Source organism: Mastigoproctus giganteus, chromosome 14, assembly GCF_048544385.1.
Source record: "Mastigoproctus giganteus isolate SK-2022 chromosome 14, ASM4854438v1, whole genome shotgun sequence".
Classification (NCBI taxonomy): domain Eukaryota; kingdom Metazoa; phylum Arthropoda; class Arachnida; order Uropygi; family Thelyphonidae; genus Mastigoproctus; species Mastigoproctus giganteus.
Window position 1 is genome coordinate 59976208 of NC_143588.1, and position 17380 is coordinate 59993587.

Sequence of the window (17380 nt, forward strand, 5' to 3'; positions counted from 1 at the left end):
AATAGCAAATATTGGAAGAGATCTACGCTTTGATGAAATAGCAAATATTGGAAGAGATCTAGGCTTTGATGAAATCGACAACAGTGATGTTCGCGAATTGCTGGAATCACATTCAGAACAATTAAGTGATTCTGACCTCCTTAATATTGATGAACAACAAGCATATGACAAGGTAGAAATTTGCGAGGAAGAAAATGTTCAAGAAAATAAGTAGACATTAAAAGAATCATGCAGCTGAAAATTTGAAACAACTAATCATGGATGCAAACCCAGATATCGTGTGCAGTATGTAAATTTGCAGTAACATTGAAAAAGATGTGTATCCATACAAGTGAATTTATGATGAAAAGAAGAAAGAAAAGGCTGTGCAAACCAGCCTTTTGAAATATTTTACAAAGAAATAAAGTGAGTTATATATTGGATTTTTTTTTTTTTTTTCCAATAAACTTTTGATTACTGTACTGCAAATATTTATAATTATCCTTTGCTTTTATACTGCTGTACATTAAATTGCCATAAAAAAACGTATTTTTAAAAATACTTATGGGAATATTGTAGGTCTTGGAACAAATTAGGCTATTTAGTATTGATTATTAACTTCGATTAGCGCAATTTCGCATAGCGCGCCATTTTTGCGGAACCAATTAATCACCCTAATTGAGGGATTCCTGTATTCTAGACATCATCCTATGAACCAGATGATATAATAGGGCTGACGGTACAGGAACCAGTAGAAGGAAGTGATCATAGAGTTTTACAGTAGACGATGAAGGGAGAGGTAGCAGTAGTTAAAGGCAAAGGAATAGCTTTTAATTTCAGGAAAGAAAATTACGATGGCTTAAGGTGCTACGTAGCCTCTATTAACTGGGTAGATATTGCACAGAGAGCATATACAAATGAATTATGGTATACCTTTAAAACATCAATCACAGATACCTTAAATGCTTATATACCATTAAAAAAATACTCCACGAGGAAGATTCCAAGTTGGATGAATAATGAAGTTGCCAGATTACTTGAGCAGAAAAAGATGGCATGGAAAAGTTACAGAGCAATAAAAAGTACTGAAGTCTATAACAGCTACAAAGTGAAGTGTAATATTGCCACCGAATAGGTTAGGCTGGCAAAGGCAGATTATGAGAAATTGCTGGCAAAGAGTAAAGAGTGGGGATAAGGAATTCTTCATATATATAAATGCAAAGAAGAAAAGGGAAAAACCAGATCAGACCCTTATGTAATGGGCATTTGATAGTATTAGATACCCCAGCTGAACGCAACAGTTACTTTGCATCGATATTTACAGAAGAAAAACCCTTTGTGTCAATGAGAAATTATGGGAGTGAAGTTGAAAAAAATACAATTAATGATGTTGAAATTTCACATTTAATTAATGAAAAAACATTCAAGTAAGGCTACTAGATTGATGGTATATGCTCTATAACCTTAAGGGCGACGTCAAGTGAGTGCATTGAATGATTGAGGCTAATTATACAAGCATCACTGGAGTCGGAAGTGATTCCGCTGGATTGGAAAAGTGCCAATGTATCTCCAATACATAAGGGCAGTTCTAAGAGTGAAGGGGGAAATTACCAGCCGGTCAGTCTAACTTCAGTAGTAGGAAAAATCATGGAGACAATGATCAAGGGTGGAATTCAGGATCACTTAGATAGAAATGGAATTCTGAAGGATACTCAGCATGGTTTTGTAAAGGGTAAATCATGTTTAACTAATCTGGATCAGTATTAGGACCACTGTTGTTTTAGATTTTCATAAATGACATCTATGAAGGGATAGAAGGCGTGATGTCTAAATTTGCAGATGACAAAGATTGGTAGAGTAACCTAGTGTGACCTAGGTTACTCTACCAATCCAAGTGTGACCTAGATAGACTTCAGTGATCATCAGAAAAATGGCAGCTATGCTTTAATCCAGCAAAGTGTAAGGTATTACACCTAGGGAGCAGTAACCCTAAAATAACTTGTACACTTGGTGGAATTGAACTAAAGCCGGTAGTGGAGGAAAGGGACATGGGTGTTATGATACGGTCATACATGAAGTTCTCTGAGCATTGTAGACAGATTGCAAGGAAGGTCCATGGCGTCCTATTGATGATTTATCGAACAATTGCTAGTAGAGATAAAGACGTCACAATCCCATTATATAAGGCTATTGTTAGGCCACACTTGGAATACTTGTTCAAGTATGGAGACCGCACCCTAAAGAAAGACATTGTGGTGCTTCTTGAAAGGGTCCAAAGACAGTAATTAGACTGGTGAGATTGGCAAATGGGCATCCATATGAGGAAAGACTTCAAATATGTGGGTTGCAGAGCTTGGAAACTGGGCATCTTACTGGAGACTTAACTGAGGTATTTAAGGCTCTGAGAAGCATACGTAAAATGAATGGGCATGAAATTTTCACGGTTATAAATGATTCTAGAACTTGGGGCCATAATTTTAAGTTAGAGGGGAGAACTTTTATTTTAGCCAGCCAGTTATAAATTACTGGAATAAGTTATCTACATGGGTGGTAGAGGCTGCCAGTTTGGGGAAATTCAAAGGTCAGCTGGAAATGTATAGGTTGTGTATTTCATTTTCTCATATTAATTTTTTTTATTCTTATTATTATTATTTTATTTTTATTATTATTTATTTCATTTATTATTATTATTTTTTTTATTTATTTATTTTTTTTTGGCTGATGCAGCATAAGCCATAAGCTTCCTTGTACCATGTGGCCATTGCTAATACCAAATAATAATACTAGTTCAAGAAGCTAACACAAGTATTTGGTAGTACAGTATAGTACAGCATACTATATTAAGTACTATATAGTACTTAGTTGTACAACAGTATGTATTTAATTTAGGCAATTTACTATACCAGAGATGGGATCTGAATCGTAAACCTCACTTTCTTAGGGCCGCACACACATTACCCACCAAACCTTAGTCTTACCAATAAAGCAGGTTTATATTTTGGCTTAATTTTGACTATTATCACTCCGTGGAGATTAGTGATCAAAGATATTATATTATCTAATAAATATAATCAAATGTGATTTCTGGCAATATTTTTGATCATTTAGTCAACAAAAAGCATAATTATTTTATTATGTAAATTAAATCTCTCTTCAAATTTACATTGGCAAAATTACAATTCTCTGATTATGTGACTGCATGAAATTAGACTACCAAGCTCGTATGAGCTTCTGAATTCACAATCCATACCTACTGTTAACATGAATTACCCCTGAATACTTGGACTATGTACATTACTCTCAAAAAGTTATGTACATGTCCTGAGGATGCCACATTTATGAGGTTCTACTATAACTCAGTACATAAATTATGCATAATACTAAATTCTTACTTTGTTATTAAAGCTATTTTCCACATATGAGAAATAAAAACATTTCAAAAATTATTCTAAAGTGATACAATTTAATATTAGAAAAATGTGTGTTAAAATAAAACATCTTCCAGCAGCAAGTAAAACACACTTCATGAGTGTATATGCAGGAGGGGAGCTATTTTTTGCAGGTAATTTGGGTATTTTTTAAAGGAGATATTACCTCCAACAAATTAGAATCTTAATAATTGCTCTATTCACTCATTTCATGTATTGCATAACCAAAATTCAATAATTAACAGCAAAACTGAATTTTTTGCCGTTATTAAAAAATATAAAAATAAATTTTAACAATGACAATGAGTTAACAAAATTTAACAAATTCTTTCAACACAGGTATAATGCACAAAATTAAGCAAACAAATATCACTTTATAACTAAATTGCATTACCTTTTTTAAAATGATATCAATGTAGCCAGCAATAAGCTGAGAAATTTGTTCTCCTTCAGTTGTCTGAACAGAGTAATATGAATCAGAATAGTCTCCAAAATCCTATAAATATTTCATTAATAACAGAAATATTAAAAATTACATTTTGATTTCAATATATTTTATATGGCCTAGATTTATAAATTATAGAGATTAAAAATTAATCCTCTTCATTTATTTATAACATATAAAGGGAAATTATTTAACCTGATAGTAGTGACACTCCACTTTATTTTTAATTTCTTGAAAAAGGTTTGCTATTTTTCGAATTCTGTTTGGAGTATACTAATATGTCATCTTTTGTTAATGGATACTTACGTAATTTTAAATATTTTTAATAAAATAATTAAATATGCAAAAAATGCTGTGATTTTTTATACCTTTTATTTTCAAAATATAAAAATATATTAATTCTGCTGAAAAAAAAAATGCCATAAACATAAATATATAAATGTGAAACTACTTCGACTCTTTCATTTTCCAGTCTAAAAACCATTACGTCCAAAATAAATTTCAAGTGTGCATGTGCAAATATATTCCTGCTTATTTTTTTTTTTATGGGCAAACTATTTTTATTTATGGTAAACTATGGGGTGTATTTATACTGGTATTATATATTCCTGCTTATTACATATAAATATATTTTGTTAAAAAATTAAGAAAACATATTTGATAATATTAGTTACTCCAATTTTCAAATATATTTCATTTGGTGCACAGGGAAACAAATAAAATTTGAAAATTAAATATATTACTATCCACAGAGTACATATCTAGAGTGAATACTGTTTTGTATTTATCCTTTTTTAAGGAAAAAAAAAAAAAAAAAGAAAAAAAGCATTCAAAACAATAGTGGGAGAGTAAACACACAAGTAACCTTGAACTACAAACAAACACATGCAGGAATCCTTCCCCAACTGTGGATTTCAGATAATACTATTTTATATTTGTAAATATTTTTTTTTTTACAATCTGTACTTGCTTGCTTTTTTTTTTTTTTTTTTTTATTTATTTATTTTTTAACATATACATTGCATGTTCAGTTCAATCACCTTAAACAAAATAACTCAACTGTTTCTCTCACATTCTGTAGATTACATGAACAGGTCCAGAGAACAGCATCAAAATTTTGTCCTTTGGGGCACTGGACATTTTAAATAAGTTTGTTTGTTATTTAGATTTTAGGAGCATTAGCAACTAAGGCCATATTGCTCCGGGGATATGCGGTGGTCATTCCCTGACCTTTCCGCATCCTCCGTATTTGGTGGTCACGGGCTCGAACCCCGGTCTAATCAAGAAGCGTGTGCTACGCACTGCGGCTCCTGCCCACCTGGCTACGGACGCGCCTTTAAATAAGTGTGCAGTGGCATGGGGGGGTTCATGCCATTGCACCCTCAGTAAATCCACCCTGTTAACATGTAATGCAGAGGAAGAAGATTTGTTTCCATTCTACTCTCTCAATGACACATTCATTCATACCATAATTAGGAATTGCCAATTATGTTTTTATTTTAATTTACTTTTATTACAGAATAAAAAGAAAGGTGCATTCAATATAAAGTGTGATTGATTTTTTAAATGGCATACATTTAATTAAGGGAAGAACTTACAAAAATGGAAGAATAACACTTCATGTGAAAATTGACTTAGATTCAGATAATACATATTATTTTCTGAACACATTCACTTGAGGTACATGAAAAATTGCTCGTGGCCTAGATGTGACCACAGTCTGCCAATTGGTGACTTCCCCACCCATATATATATATATATGGGTGGATTTGTTGCCACTCTCTGTAGATTCTCATGTTTCCAACTAACATTTACATATTTTTCCTGAACATATTTTGCACTTGTTTTCATAATGCGTTGAAGATTATCTTGTTCGTCATAAAAATAAGCATTTATATAATTAGCATTTATTTTACCCTTTATTATATCCCCTACATTATTCAGTAAGTAGTGCAAGTGACCATATGTTTGTGTCTATGTATATCTGGTTCTATCACCTTGTTACATTCTTATTGAATTATCAACCTTATAATCATTTTTATGTGGTATAAATGGAAAATGAAATTCAGTTTGTTTGTTTGTTTGGGTCCCCCCCCCCCCATATTTTATTGGCACAATTATTGTTTTCCCCATAATCCTCAATTTTTACAGGACCTTAGTCTTAATCAGTTTTTCTAAAAATGGTATTTCTCAGAAAAGTCCCCTCCCCCACAGTTGGCAAGGGATTCCTGTAATTTGGAACTTTGTAGCAGCATTGACACTAGTCAGCTCCCATGCTTTGCAGAGTAAAATAATCACTCTGCGAAGACCATAAAAAAAATCACTTAAACTATTGAAGTAACATGTCTATATTTAAAACATAAAAAGATTTTCAGATTTTTAATTAACAGCTAATGTGGATTGCTATTTTGGAGAAGCATCTGTCAGGTTCCCTGCCAACACTGTGCACAAAAGGAGAATTAATCATTTTGAGTTGACAAAAATCCTAGATTGTGTTCAAAAGTGTATATTTAAATATTCAATGACTTTCACTCAGCACCCCCCCCTCTCTCTCTCTCTCTCTCTCTCTCTCTCTGAATATACAGGTGTATCCTGCATTAACTCTGATCACAATATGCAGCATACAGGTGTATGCTGCATATTGCAATCAGAGTTAATGTTATCATTTGTGTAACATTATCACTTTCATAAAATTCCGATCAGACATATACTAATCTTAGGAAAATTGATTTAATCAGCGCTTCAGTGTACATTAACTCTTTTTCTGCCTCATCACAGTTTATGCATATGCAATGGAAATGATTATGTTTTGTACAATTTGTATAGTTGTCGGTGTCATTACTCCATGAAAGAACATACCATATCCATGCTCCTACCAATTTAACTAATACAGTAGAGCATTAAAGCTTTTCTAATTCTTTATTTGTTTTTAATGGTTTGCATAGATTTCCAGAAACATTGATAGTTTCATTTTTATTCATGATTTCTCAAAGTCATCAATAAAAATGAAAGTCTTAAAAGAGATCACAAGTGGCATTCACTGTATTAAGTTTTTGCTACATACCTTTTCTATATCCACAGAGATGACAGAAAATAAATCAGCTCCGATTTAATAAAGTTTTCATATGTAAAGTAAGTTTCTGTAATCTGCAAACATTTTAATGTTAGCCTGAAGATTGGTAGTCTTCTAATTATAAATTAGGTTCTTCTAACATATATAGAAAAAAAAAATTAAAACAAACTTTTTCTGTAACTATTTACCAAGCTATTCTTTATAGATAATTTTTTTAAGTTAGCATCTATAATTCTACACAGTCTTCTAAATCAATTATAAAAGATTTAAAAGACAACATGTATACTGCAGCCAACCATACATCTTTCCTGCTGAACTCCAAAACTCACAGAACTAATTTTTTCCTAACTAGATGCCTTGCCAAGTATCATCCTAATTGTAGCATTAGTTTTCCACATTTGTTTCATGTTAGTGTTCTTTTTCTAAATCATCTTGTACACATAACTGCTTTTTTTGTTTGTTTGGAGATTTATTAAGCGCATTGGCACTTATGGCAATAGTGCGCCAAGACATAACTGCATTTCTCTTATAGTAATGTTACTTTTGGAACAGAAGTAACATAGTCCATCTCTTATTTTGTTTCCCCCTCTTCTTTGATTTGTATATTGCTTCTATCCTTTTTTTCCTCTTTAGTTTAATGTTTATGCTCACCCTTTGGCTTCTTAAATATGTTTTAATTTATCTTGTCATTTGGTTTGGGTTAATAACATTATTTTAACTAATTTATTTATTCATGTTAATTCTTTTATCATGATTTTGTTTTTAATACTAATTTTCATTTGGTTTAGACCCATCAATTGGCCAAGTCAACATTGAAATTTGCATGGTGTTTACTTATGGGCAACAGATTTTGCCATACTTTACAATTTGAATATAGTTTGCTCAATATTTTCCTTCTGTGTTCAGATCACACAGAGAAATCCACTGACATCTGGCAGAAGAGCAGTCAACAACTGACATACGACCCTTTTGGAGTTCACAACTGCTAATACCCCTTTGGTGCTTGCAAGTTCCCTACCTTTATTTAATTCCATTTATTTATTATGAACATGGGACTCGTAATTTGATGGATCTCCTTGGGCAAAGAGTCATGCATTTGTACTGCTGAGAGCAAGTGCTGCTTCATCTTTTTCTTATTTTTAAGTCTTTATTTTATTTTACTTTGAATATTAGAGTATATTGGTACTCAGGTAGCAGAATCGCATCTTGCCCACTATCACTCAAACTGCAGCATTAGCTTGCCAAATTTGTTTTAGTGTTCTTTTTTCTAAACAGTCTTGCAGATTTCTTCTTCCACATTTATTTTGTCTTTATACTTTAGAATGTGAATGAAGTGGAAAAAAGTTGTATTACAACTTTTTTTCACTTCATTCACGTTCTTCTAGTCTTCACATCCATTCACTGAACACAATCATCATAAATTCAAATGTAATGTTAAATTCTCTCTTTCCTTTTAGTCCTGTAAGTCCTCTGGGCATCCACAGAGATTTATTTATTTCATGATGCTATCCAGTAACAAGAATATACAGAATCATTAACTGTTCACATTTTGGAGTACCACAAACAATAAATAAATCTTTATTACTTTTCAAGGTCACCATAACAAAAAATAAAATAGGTCTAAATTCTAAATTCTTCAGTTGCAGTTTTTTCAATGAAATTAAAATTTCTTCCTAATAGACAGTGCAGCATACAATAAAAAAGTTGCTAGATATAGGAATTGCATATAATTGTAAAGAAAAAGTTCGATGCTTTTTCTTGCAAAAATAAATTCTGAAATTAAAACAATGTTTTTCAAATAATATAAAACTTTAAACAAATAAATAAACAAAGTGCCAAATATTTTTACTCACATAATGCTAAAATGCAATGAAATAAAAATAAATAATTTTTTCAATTCTCTTTTGGATTTTTAGTTCACAAATCCAGCAACATGAAAAGCATGTGTCTCAAAAGAGACAAGGTCATCTTTGTTAGCATTGTGTACTTTCATGATTCCAAAAAAAAATCTTTTATTTCAGTGCAGTGCATTGCATTGAATTATTTGGGTAGACTGCAATTCCTGAATATTATTCTCTTCACTCACACACTTTTAAATTAAATATTTCTGTATAAAATAAAAATCATAATATTAATTCTCTTAATTCTCATATTGTCTGAAAACAAACGGATCAGCAGTGGATCTAACTCATCTAGAACCATAAGCAATAAAATTTTTGGAGAACAACTGGTAAAATAAACTATTACATTCACTCTCTGCAAAGTAGTCAGGTTAAGTGATTGTTACAAGCCATACTTTCAAGCACAATAAAGGTGTTTTTTTAATGAATTTCACTTAAAATCCATTTAAAATGCATTTTAAGTGACTGTCTCAATGTCATTGTTGGAACCCAACTCCAGAACAATTTTTAGTAAACAAATAAATAAATATAAATAATTTACATTTACATTGTAAATATAAATTGTGTTTTGTGTGTAAATTTACTGGGTTGAAAACAGTCTTGGTATACATTTTAGTAACATTTTAGATTTAAATTTTTTAAAATTTATATTTACATAAATTATTTGCAAGCAAAAAATCATAAAAATCATCTTACTAGTGTAAAGCTGTTTGGTGAAGCAGCCCATCGCCGAACAGTAGTAAGAGGCCATGTCTTGAGAATCTATTAAATAAATCAAGTAATATTAAACAAAAGTTGTAAAATATTAAATAAAAGTACTTGCAAATTGTTTTACCAGTTTAAATATCAAAACGTACTACAACAGAAGTACCTCAAACAGGGTAGTTTTGAGGAAGTTAGGAAACTCTTCCCCATCCACAGTGTAAATTTTGAAAAGAAGCAAATATGGTATGGTGAAAGAACTACACATTTTCTCTAAAATGCATAGCTTCTGGACAAATGAAAATGGCAATACAAGCTGAAATTGGTATTGCACTACTTTCTCAATTAGCACTATTTACTCTTCAACACTCTACTGCAATGTAAGGCAATGCACAACATACCAAATTTCAGACTGACGCCATAATTTTTTTACAAAGATACTGATCATTTTAAAAAGCCATCACAATGATATGAAAACAAAAATTTAGTAAAAAAATACTGGACTAATTGAAGATGAGTCCAGTACTGAATCCATAAATGATGGAGTTATCAGCCAACATGCACAATAATATATAATAGTGTACATTAGTCTAGAAGATGGTACTGGGAAACACTATGTAACAGCCATGAAGAGAATTCTGAACATGCAGCTATAGCAAAATATTATCTGCTCTTAACAGAATTATAAATGTTTTGCTAAACGGAATGCGTGGACAAAGTATAATGAATAAGGTCATACAGTTGAAGTACTACAGCAGTTCTAATCTGGTAGCTATAGTTTGCATTGCAAAACATTGTTTGAGACCAGAGAACAGGGCTACAAATGAAGTGTGCATGCATGCAATATTTCATCTACATGGCAGATTTATATTCTCAGAATACAAGAAGAATAGATTTTGGTGAGAAAGTATATTTGTAGCTTAATAAAATAACAAATTTTCATAATTTGTTATTTTCATGATTGGTTTTAACATGATTTTATTGTCAAAAAAATCTGGAATACTCCCAAAACTAACAATCTCCAAGTAGTTCCTGTTTCTGAAATTTGTACTTGTATAACCATCTTATAGACTGCTAATCACTGATGTACTTATAAAAATTAAACTCATCTAATTAAAATGCTCAATCCATATCTGATATACATATGAGGTGCAAGCCAAAAGTTTCTGGACTGGAACAACAAAATTAATTTAGATTTTACATTAGTTACATGTTGTCATTTTACCAATCAAAGTACTCCCCTCCAGAGTTTATATTGATTCTAGTGCTTCTCACATTCCAAAATTTATCCAAATTTTGGAATGTGAGAAGCACTATGATGCTATCCAAAATTTCCTGAAATTCCACTCAAATCTCCGCAAAGTCTTTCAATCTTTGTCCTTTTATTTTTGAATATTTATTTTGGGGAACAGGAAGAAGTCAATGGGGCCAGATTGGGAGAGAATGGATTGTGTGGAACCACACCATTTTGTTCTTCGCTAAAAATTACTGAACCAACCAAGTTATGTGGCCTGGGATACTTTGTGACGGAGAAGCGAATCCTGAGTGCACCTTCTGTCTGGATATTATCTCTTGACATCCCCCAAACACCTTAGGACCCTAAAGTAGAACTGGCAACTTACAATTTGGATTGGTGGACAGAACTCCTTCTGAGATTTTCCCTCACTGTTAAGAAAACAATCAGCATGCTCTTGATGTTTCATCTGACATGCCTTGACTTTCTTGGATGTGGAGATGGCCTATTCCACTGGGAGGATTGATGCTTTGTTTACAGGTAATAAACATAAACTTAGCTTTCAATCCCCTGACCGAAAGAATAGAAAAAGAACCAGCTTTCTGCACACAGAAATCTGGTTCTTTTTCTGTTTGTCAACTCAGAAAATGGGGCACAAATATTGCAGCAATCCAACTTATGTTTAAATTTTCAGTTAAAATTTGTTGGCACACCTAGAATATCAAAAATATTATTAATCATTTGCCATCTGCCCTCATGGATGACTTGATGCACTTTTTCAACATTTTCATGTTCAGTTTGACAATGGGTAACCTGAATGTTCAAAATTCTCAACTGAAGCTTGATCACCATGGAAATGTAAATACCATTGAAAAGTTGGTGTTCTACTCACACCATCATCACTACTAAATGCTTGTATAAGCATTTCATAATTCTCTAAAGCTGTTTTTCCAAGTTAATGACAAAATTTGATGCAAATTCTTCGTTGTTCCTTTAATGTCCGCCATCTTATTCAGCCACAAAAATCACAAGACGCCCAACAGAAATGCACTTAAAAATCAAATGCACAAAAACAGTCTTATTGGCACGAAACTTGCCACACTAAGTGAAATGAATTAGACAATGTCTAATAGCACACTGCTATATCACATGTGGTTAGAGTCCCATGCAGCTACACTGCTATACTACATGTGGTTAGAACATCGTGCAGCCAGTCCAGAAATTGGCTTTCAGCTCGTATATGTAATCCACCAATGTCTGCCCATTCTCTGTTGACAGTACAGTGGTTTACAGAATCCTGTCAGAGAAATCTGGTATCGAATATAATTTGAGAATGGAGGAATTCGTGAATATCTCTTCAAACAGGGATGTAGTTAGTCAATTTCCAGAAGAGGAAGTAGGCTCCCCAAATGAGTTATTTGAAGTTTTTCAGCCTGTACAATGTAAAAACCAGATTTTGAACACACACACCAGTATAAACATATACAGTGGCACAATATGGCCAAAAATGCTGATGCACTGAAAAACAAACATTCACTCTTCAGTCCCTCACAGAATTTTGATACATCATGATCACCAACACTTATGACAGTGTTCTTTAAATACAGTTCTCATAAGAAAAACATCCAAAAATTATTTATTCATCACGTGTCTCCTGTTCGCCCCATAAAGGATTGTTGGTCCCATTTACATTATTTACTCAGTAAATTTATCCAATGCTTACCAATTAAGTTTATTCATTTTACTAAACAAGTTAAGAATAATTTATGTACATAAATAACAAAATGCATAATTGGAAAGAATGATTTTCAACAGCCCTAAAAGTTATATATAACAGTTGCTCAAAACACATGTACACACACTGAACAGGCAGGAAATTTTCCTTTATGTCGAATGCATTTCTTAGCATATGCACAGGGAATCTGCATCATGCATAGATGAAACATGACAAACAGCATGCATGTAGGAGACGTATACAGAACAACCCTTATGGGTTTAAAAATAATTTTGATATCATTTACTTGGGATTCTAGGAAAGCTTTTGATACTGCTGCACAGGGAAGACTACTGTACAAATTGGAACAGTATGGTATTATGATAGACAGTTATACCTATATTTGTATGCAACAAAACATTTTGGTTGAAGGTAAAATTTTTGTTGCATGCAATTAGATTATAGAGATTTCAGAAACTTCACTTCAGCATACTACAAATCAGGATGAATCCAATATGTGCACTTCCAACTAAAGTTTGATACTATGCCTCTTGGGCACAGTAAAACAATTACCATCATATTTTGCACACAACCACATATGGCTTCCAAAGTGTCCTTTTGCCATCTTCAAAGTAAAGACTGAAATATGCAATGATATTCATAGCATGACAAAGTATAACATAGAAAAAACATAAAATGGTGAAATAAAAATGCATAAGAAATTAAAATTTTAAACAAATAAAACTAAAGTATGATCACATCTAAGAGAAGAATACGTCACCATGATCACTTCAGCACAAGTAATTGACAAGTAATGATTAGTAGTAAATTAAAGTGCAAGGTCTAGAAGAAGAGTCGATTATAAAGTAGCAGTACTCAAATGAAGCACAGAATTGAGTGGATATTGGCCTAAAACAGCCAGTTATCCAAAATATCTTTCGAAGACATGATAGACAGTTGAAATTCTGGAAGTTAAGCAGAATAATTTTAATGATATATTCTTCTACTCAAAGGAATGAATCCCTGACTGAGTGATGTTGATGCATTTGTTTTTAATAATGAAGATGATCTGCACTGATTGTCAATGATCTCAAAATGAAGGCTTCTTTCATTTCCTGTATTCCATCTCAGCATGGGTTTGTAAAGGTTAAGTCTTGTCTGAAAAATTTCATTGGATATTATGATGTGGTCACAAAGGAACTGAACGCAAAAAATAATTTTGATATCGTTTACTTGGGATTCTAGGAAAGCTTTTGATACTGCTGCACAGATCGGAACAGTATGGTATTAAGCGCAAGTTGCTGCTATGGATAAAAGGAAGGCTGAGTGGGAGAAGACAGAGTAGTAATCAATGGATAAATAGGAATTTTGCTAGCAGGGACAAGGAGATGATTATCATCTCCTTGTCCCTGGCATTGTCAGGCCACACCTTGAATACTGTACAGGTTTGGAAGCCTCATTTTAGGAAGGGTGTACAGTTGCTAGAACGAGTACAAAGAAGGTCAACAAAATTTCTGAAGGGAACAAAGGGGCGCTCTTACCAAGATAGGCTTAAGTTCTGCAAATTGCAGTGTCTGGAGACTAGGCACATGCGAGGTGATCTGATTGAGGTGTATAAGAGCTTGAACAGGTTGAGCAAGCTCAATGCTGATGGGATTATTCCACTTGCTCAGATTATGAACCTGAGGGGGCATAGATTCAAACTGAGGAAAGACAGTTGTAGAATAGATGTGTGGAAATTTGCCTTTAGCCAGCGGGTAGTTAATTGCTGGAACAGACTTCCATCTCTTGTTGTGGAAGTTGATAGCTTAAATAAATTTAAAGATAAGCTGGATAAGAATTTGGAGTGAATAGATGAGCGAAATGGGAGGTTTTATTTATTTATTTTTTGGCTGGTGCTGCATAAGTTTGTTTTTTTTGTTTAACTAAAAGGCAAGTCGATAACATTAAAAATTAAAACAACATTTTATATCTAAATCTACCACCTGCTATAAGACCTGCCTTGCACATTGAAACTGATCTGACCATTTAATGGAACCTCTCTTTTACTAGAACCTCTAAATGATTTGAAGATTCCTGATATCTTATATATCTGCACCATAAATTGTTTAAAAAGCTGCTTTTCTTATAAAAAATATTATAATTCCTTTCTTATAAGAAAAGAAAACTTAAAAGAAAACATATGTTTTCTTTTTTAAATTTTTTCCTTGAAATTTGTTGTGATTATTTCCAAATCCTCATACATTAAGAAAAGCATAATTTTTGGCTTCAAGATATGGCTTCAAAATATTTTTCATAATCATGCAAAAAGAGATTAGCATTAGTAGAGGCATATGATTCAAGAAGGCAAGCTTATATAACATCAGCCAAATAAAATAAAAAATCCCCATTACAACAATCCATTCACTCTAAATGCTTGTCTAGTTCTGCTTTGAACTATATATAAGTTTTCTACCTCCACTACGACAGATGGAAGTTTGTTCCAACTATCAACCACCAGCTGACTAAAGGCAAATTTCTGCACATCTATTCTACAATTGACTTTCCTCTATTTGAATTTGTGTCCCCTCAGATGACTAATCTGAGAAAGAGGAAGAATCCCATCAGTATTGAGCACTCAAACCATTCAAGGCCTTATACACCTCAATAAGATCACCTAGCAAGTGCCTAACTTAAGAACTTAAGCCTTTCTTGATAAAAGTAACTCTTTGTACCAATCTTATTGTCCTTCTCTATACTTGTTCCAGTAGCTCTACGTCCTTGATAAAATGAGGGCCCCAGACCAGTATGCAGTACTCAAGGTGTGGCCTAACCATTGCCTTATACAAGGGGACAATCACTTCTTTATCCCTGCTAACAAAGTATATCATTGACAATGCACCATGAGCCATTCTTGCAGCCTGTCTGCACTGTCAGCAAACTTCAAATCTGACTGCACAATTACCCCAGGTCTTTTTTACTATACACTTCCCTGAGTGTAGTGCCACACAGTTAGTACGTTTCTCTTGGGTTACTGCTACCCATAGGCAGTACATTGCATTTGCCAAAGTTAAACTTCAGTTGCCACTTCTCAGCCCATTTGCACAACTTATCTAGATCCATTTGCAGCAGCATACTCTCTTTACTGTCATTAACAACACTGCTAACCTTTCTATCATTTGCAACTTGGACATTAAGCTTGATATACCCTCATCAGCATCGTTGTTGAATATAAAAACAACAATGGGCTCAGCATCCAACCCTGGGGAACTCCGTTAATAACATTAGTCCACGAAGAGCAGTCTCCACTGATTACCACTCTGTGTCGTCACCCACTCAACCATCACTTTACCCATAGCAGTAATTTGCCTTCAATGCCACACTGCTCCAATTTGTGCAGCAGTTGTCCATGGGCAACAGTATCAAAAGTTTTCCTAAAATCTAAGTCATCATCGTCAGCCATTTTCAATCCACTGCAGAATGAAGGCCTCTCCAGAAACTTTTTAGTTCCTTCTGTTTTGTGCAATGGCCATCCATTTACTACCAAACTCTGAATTTCATCTCTCCATCTCCGTCGTTGTCTTCCAGGTTTTCTTCTAGCTCCTCTTGGGTACCATTCTGTTATTTTCTTAGTCTATCTGTCATCATGTCTTCAAGCTGTGTCCTGCCCAAGACCATTTTAGTTCTTAAGTTTTGATAAGAATGTCTGTTACTTGAGTTTGCTGCCTAATCCATGTGTTTCACTTCTTATCTAACAGTGATTCAAAATATAATTCATTCCATTCTTCGCTGTGTCATTCTCAGTTTCTCTTCCATTCTTTTGGTGAGTGCCCAAGTTTCACTTCCATAAGTCATGGTGGGGAGTACACATTGGTTCATTATTTTACTTTTCAGACAAATTTGGATATTGCTCCTCAGTATGTGACTATATTTCCTGAATGCTATCCATCCAAAATTTATTCTTCTCTTGACTTCCAGCCATTTATCATTATTACAGCTAATGACTTGTCCCAGATAAGTATATGACTCCAACTTTTCAATTACTGCTCCTTCAATCATTATATCCCTTTTTGTGGCATACCGTTCATCATTACTTTCGTTTTAGCCATATTATTCTTTAGTCCAAAATCCTTACTACCTCTGCATAACTGATTAATAAATATTTTCTTTAATTCTTTGGAATCATGGCTTATGACCACAATGTCACCTGCAAATCGTAAATGGTTTAGGTACTCTCCATTCACATTAGCATAGGCATATGATGCAAGAAAGCAAGCTTATAGCAGCATCAGCCAGAGGGGGGGGAAAAAAAAAAAAAACTTTCCACCTCACCCCTCCATTCGTTCAAAATACCTGTCCAGCTGAGCCTTAAATTTATTTAGGCTATCAACTTCCACAACAAGGGATGGAAGTCTGTTCCACAAACCAACTACCCGCTGGCTAAAGGCAAATTTCCAGACATCTATCCTATATCTGTCTTTCCTCAATTTGAATTTATGCCCTCTCAGGTGATTATTCTGAGCAAGAGGCAGAATCCCATCAGCACTGAGCATGCTCAAACCTTTCAAGGCTTTATATACCTCTATCACATCACCTCGCCGGTGCCTAGTCTCCAGACACTGTAATTGGAAAAATTTAAGCCTTTCTTTGTAGGAGCAACCCTTTGTTCCATTCACTAATCTTGTTGCCCTTCTCTGTACTCGTTCCAGCAGCTCTACATCCTTCTTGAAATGACGCCTCCAGACCTGTACACAGTACTCAAGGTGTGGCCTAACCATTGCCTTATACAAGGGAATAATCACCTCCTTATTCCTGCTAGAAAAATTCCTGATTATCATTGATAAGACACCATTAGATACTCTTGCAGTCCATCTACACTGCTCAGAGAACTACATATCTGCCTGCACAATTACCCCCAGGTCCTT

General features: G+C 33.6%; 1 protein-coding gene across 5 annotated transcripts in view; it reads right to left on the reverse strand.

Moving 5' to 3' along the window:
- rhea (Talin_middle and talin-RS domain-containing protein rhea) overlaps window positions 1-17380 on the reverse strand; it is a 771509-nt gene that overhangs the window by 456095 nt on the left and 298034 nt on the right. For all 5 annotated transcript variants that reach the window (XM_090388755.1, XM_090388752.1, XM_090388753.1 and 2 more), the window contains exons 12-13: window positions 9523-9588; window positions 3802-3903 (exon numbers count right to left, since the gene is read on the reverse strand). In XM_090388755.1, coding sequence (XP_090244881.1) covers window positions 3802-3903; window positions 9523-9588 — 168 coding nt within the window. The remainder of the gene's footprint in view (window positions 1-3801; window positions 3904-9522; window positions 9589-17380) is intronic.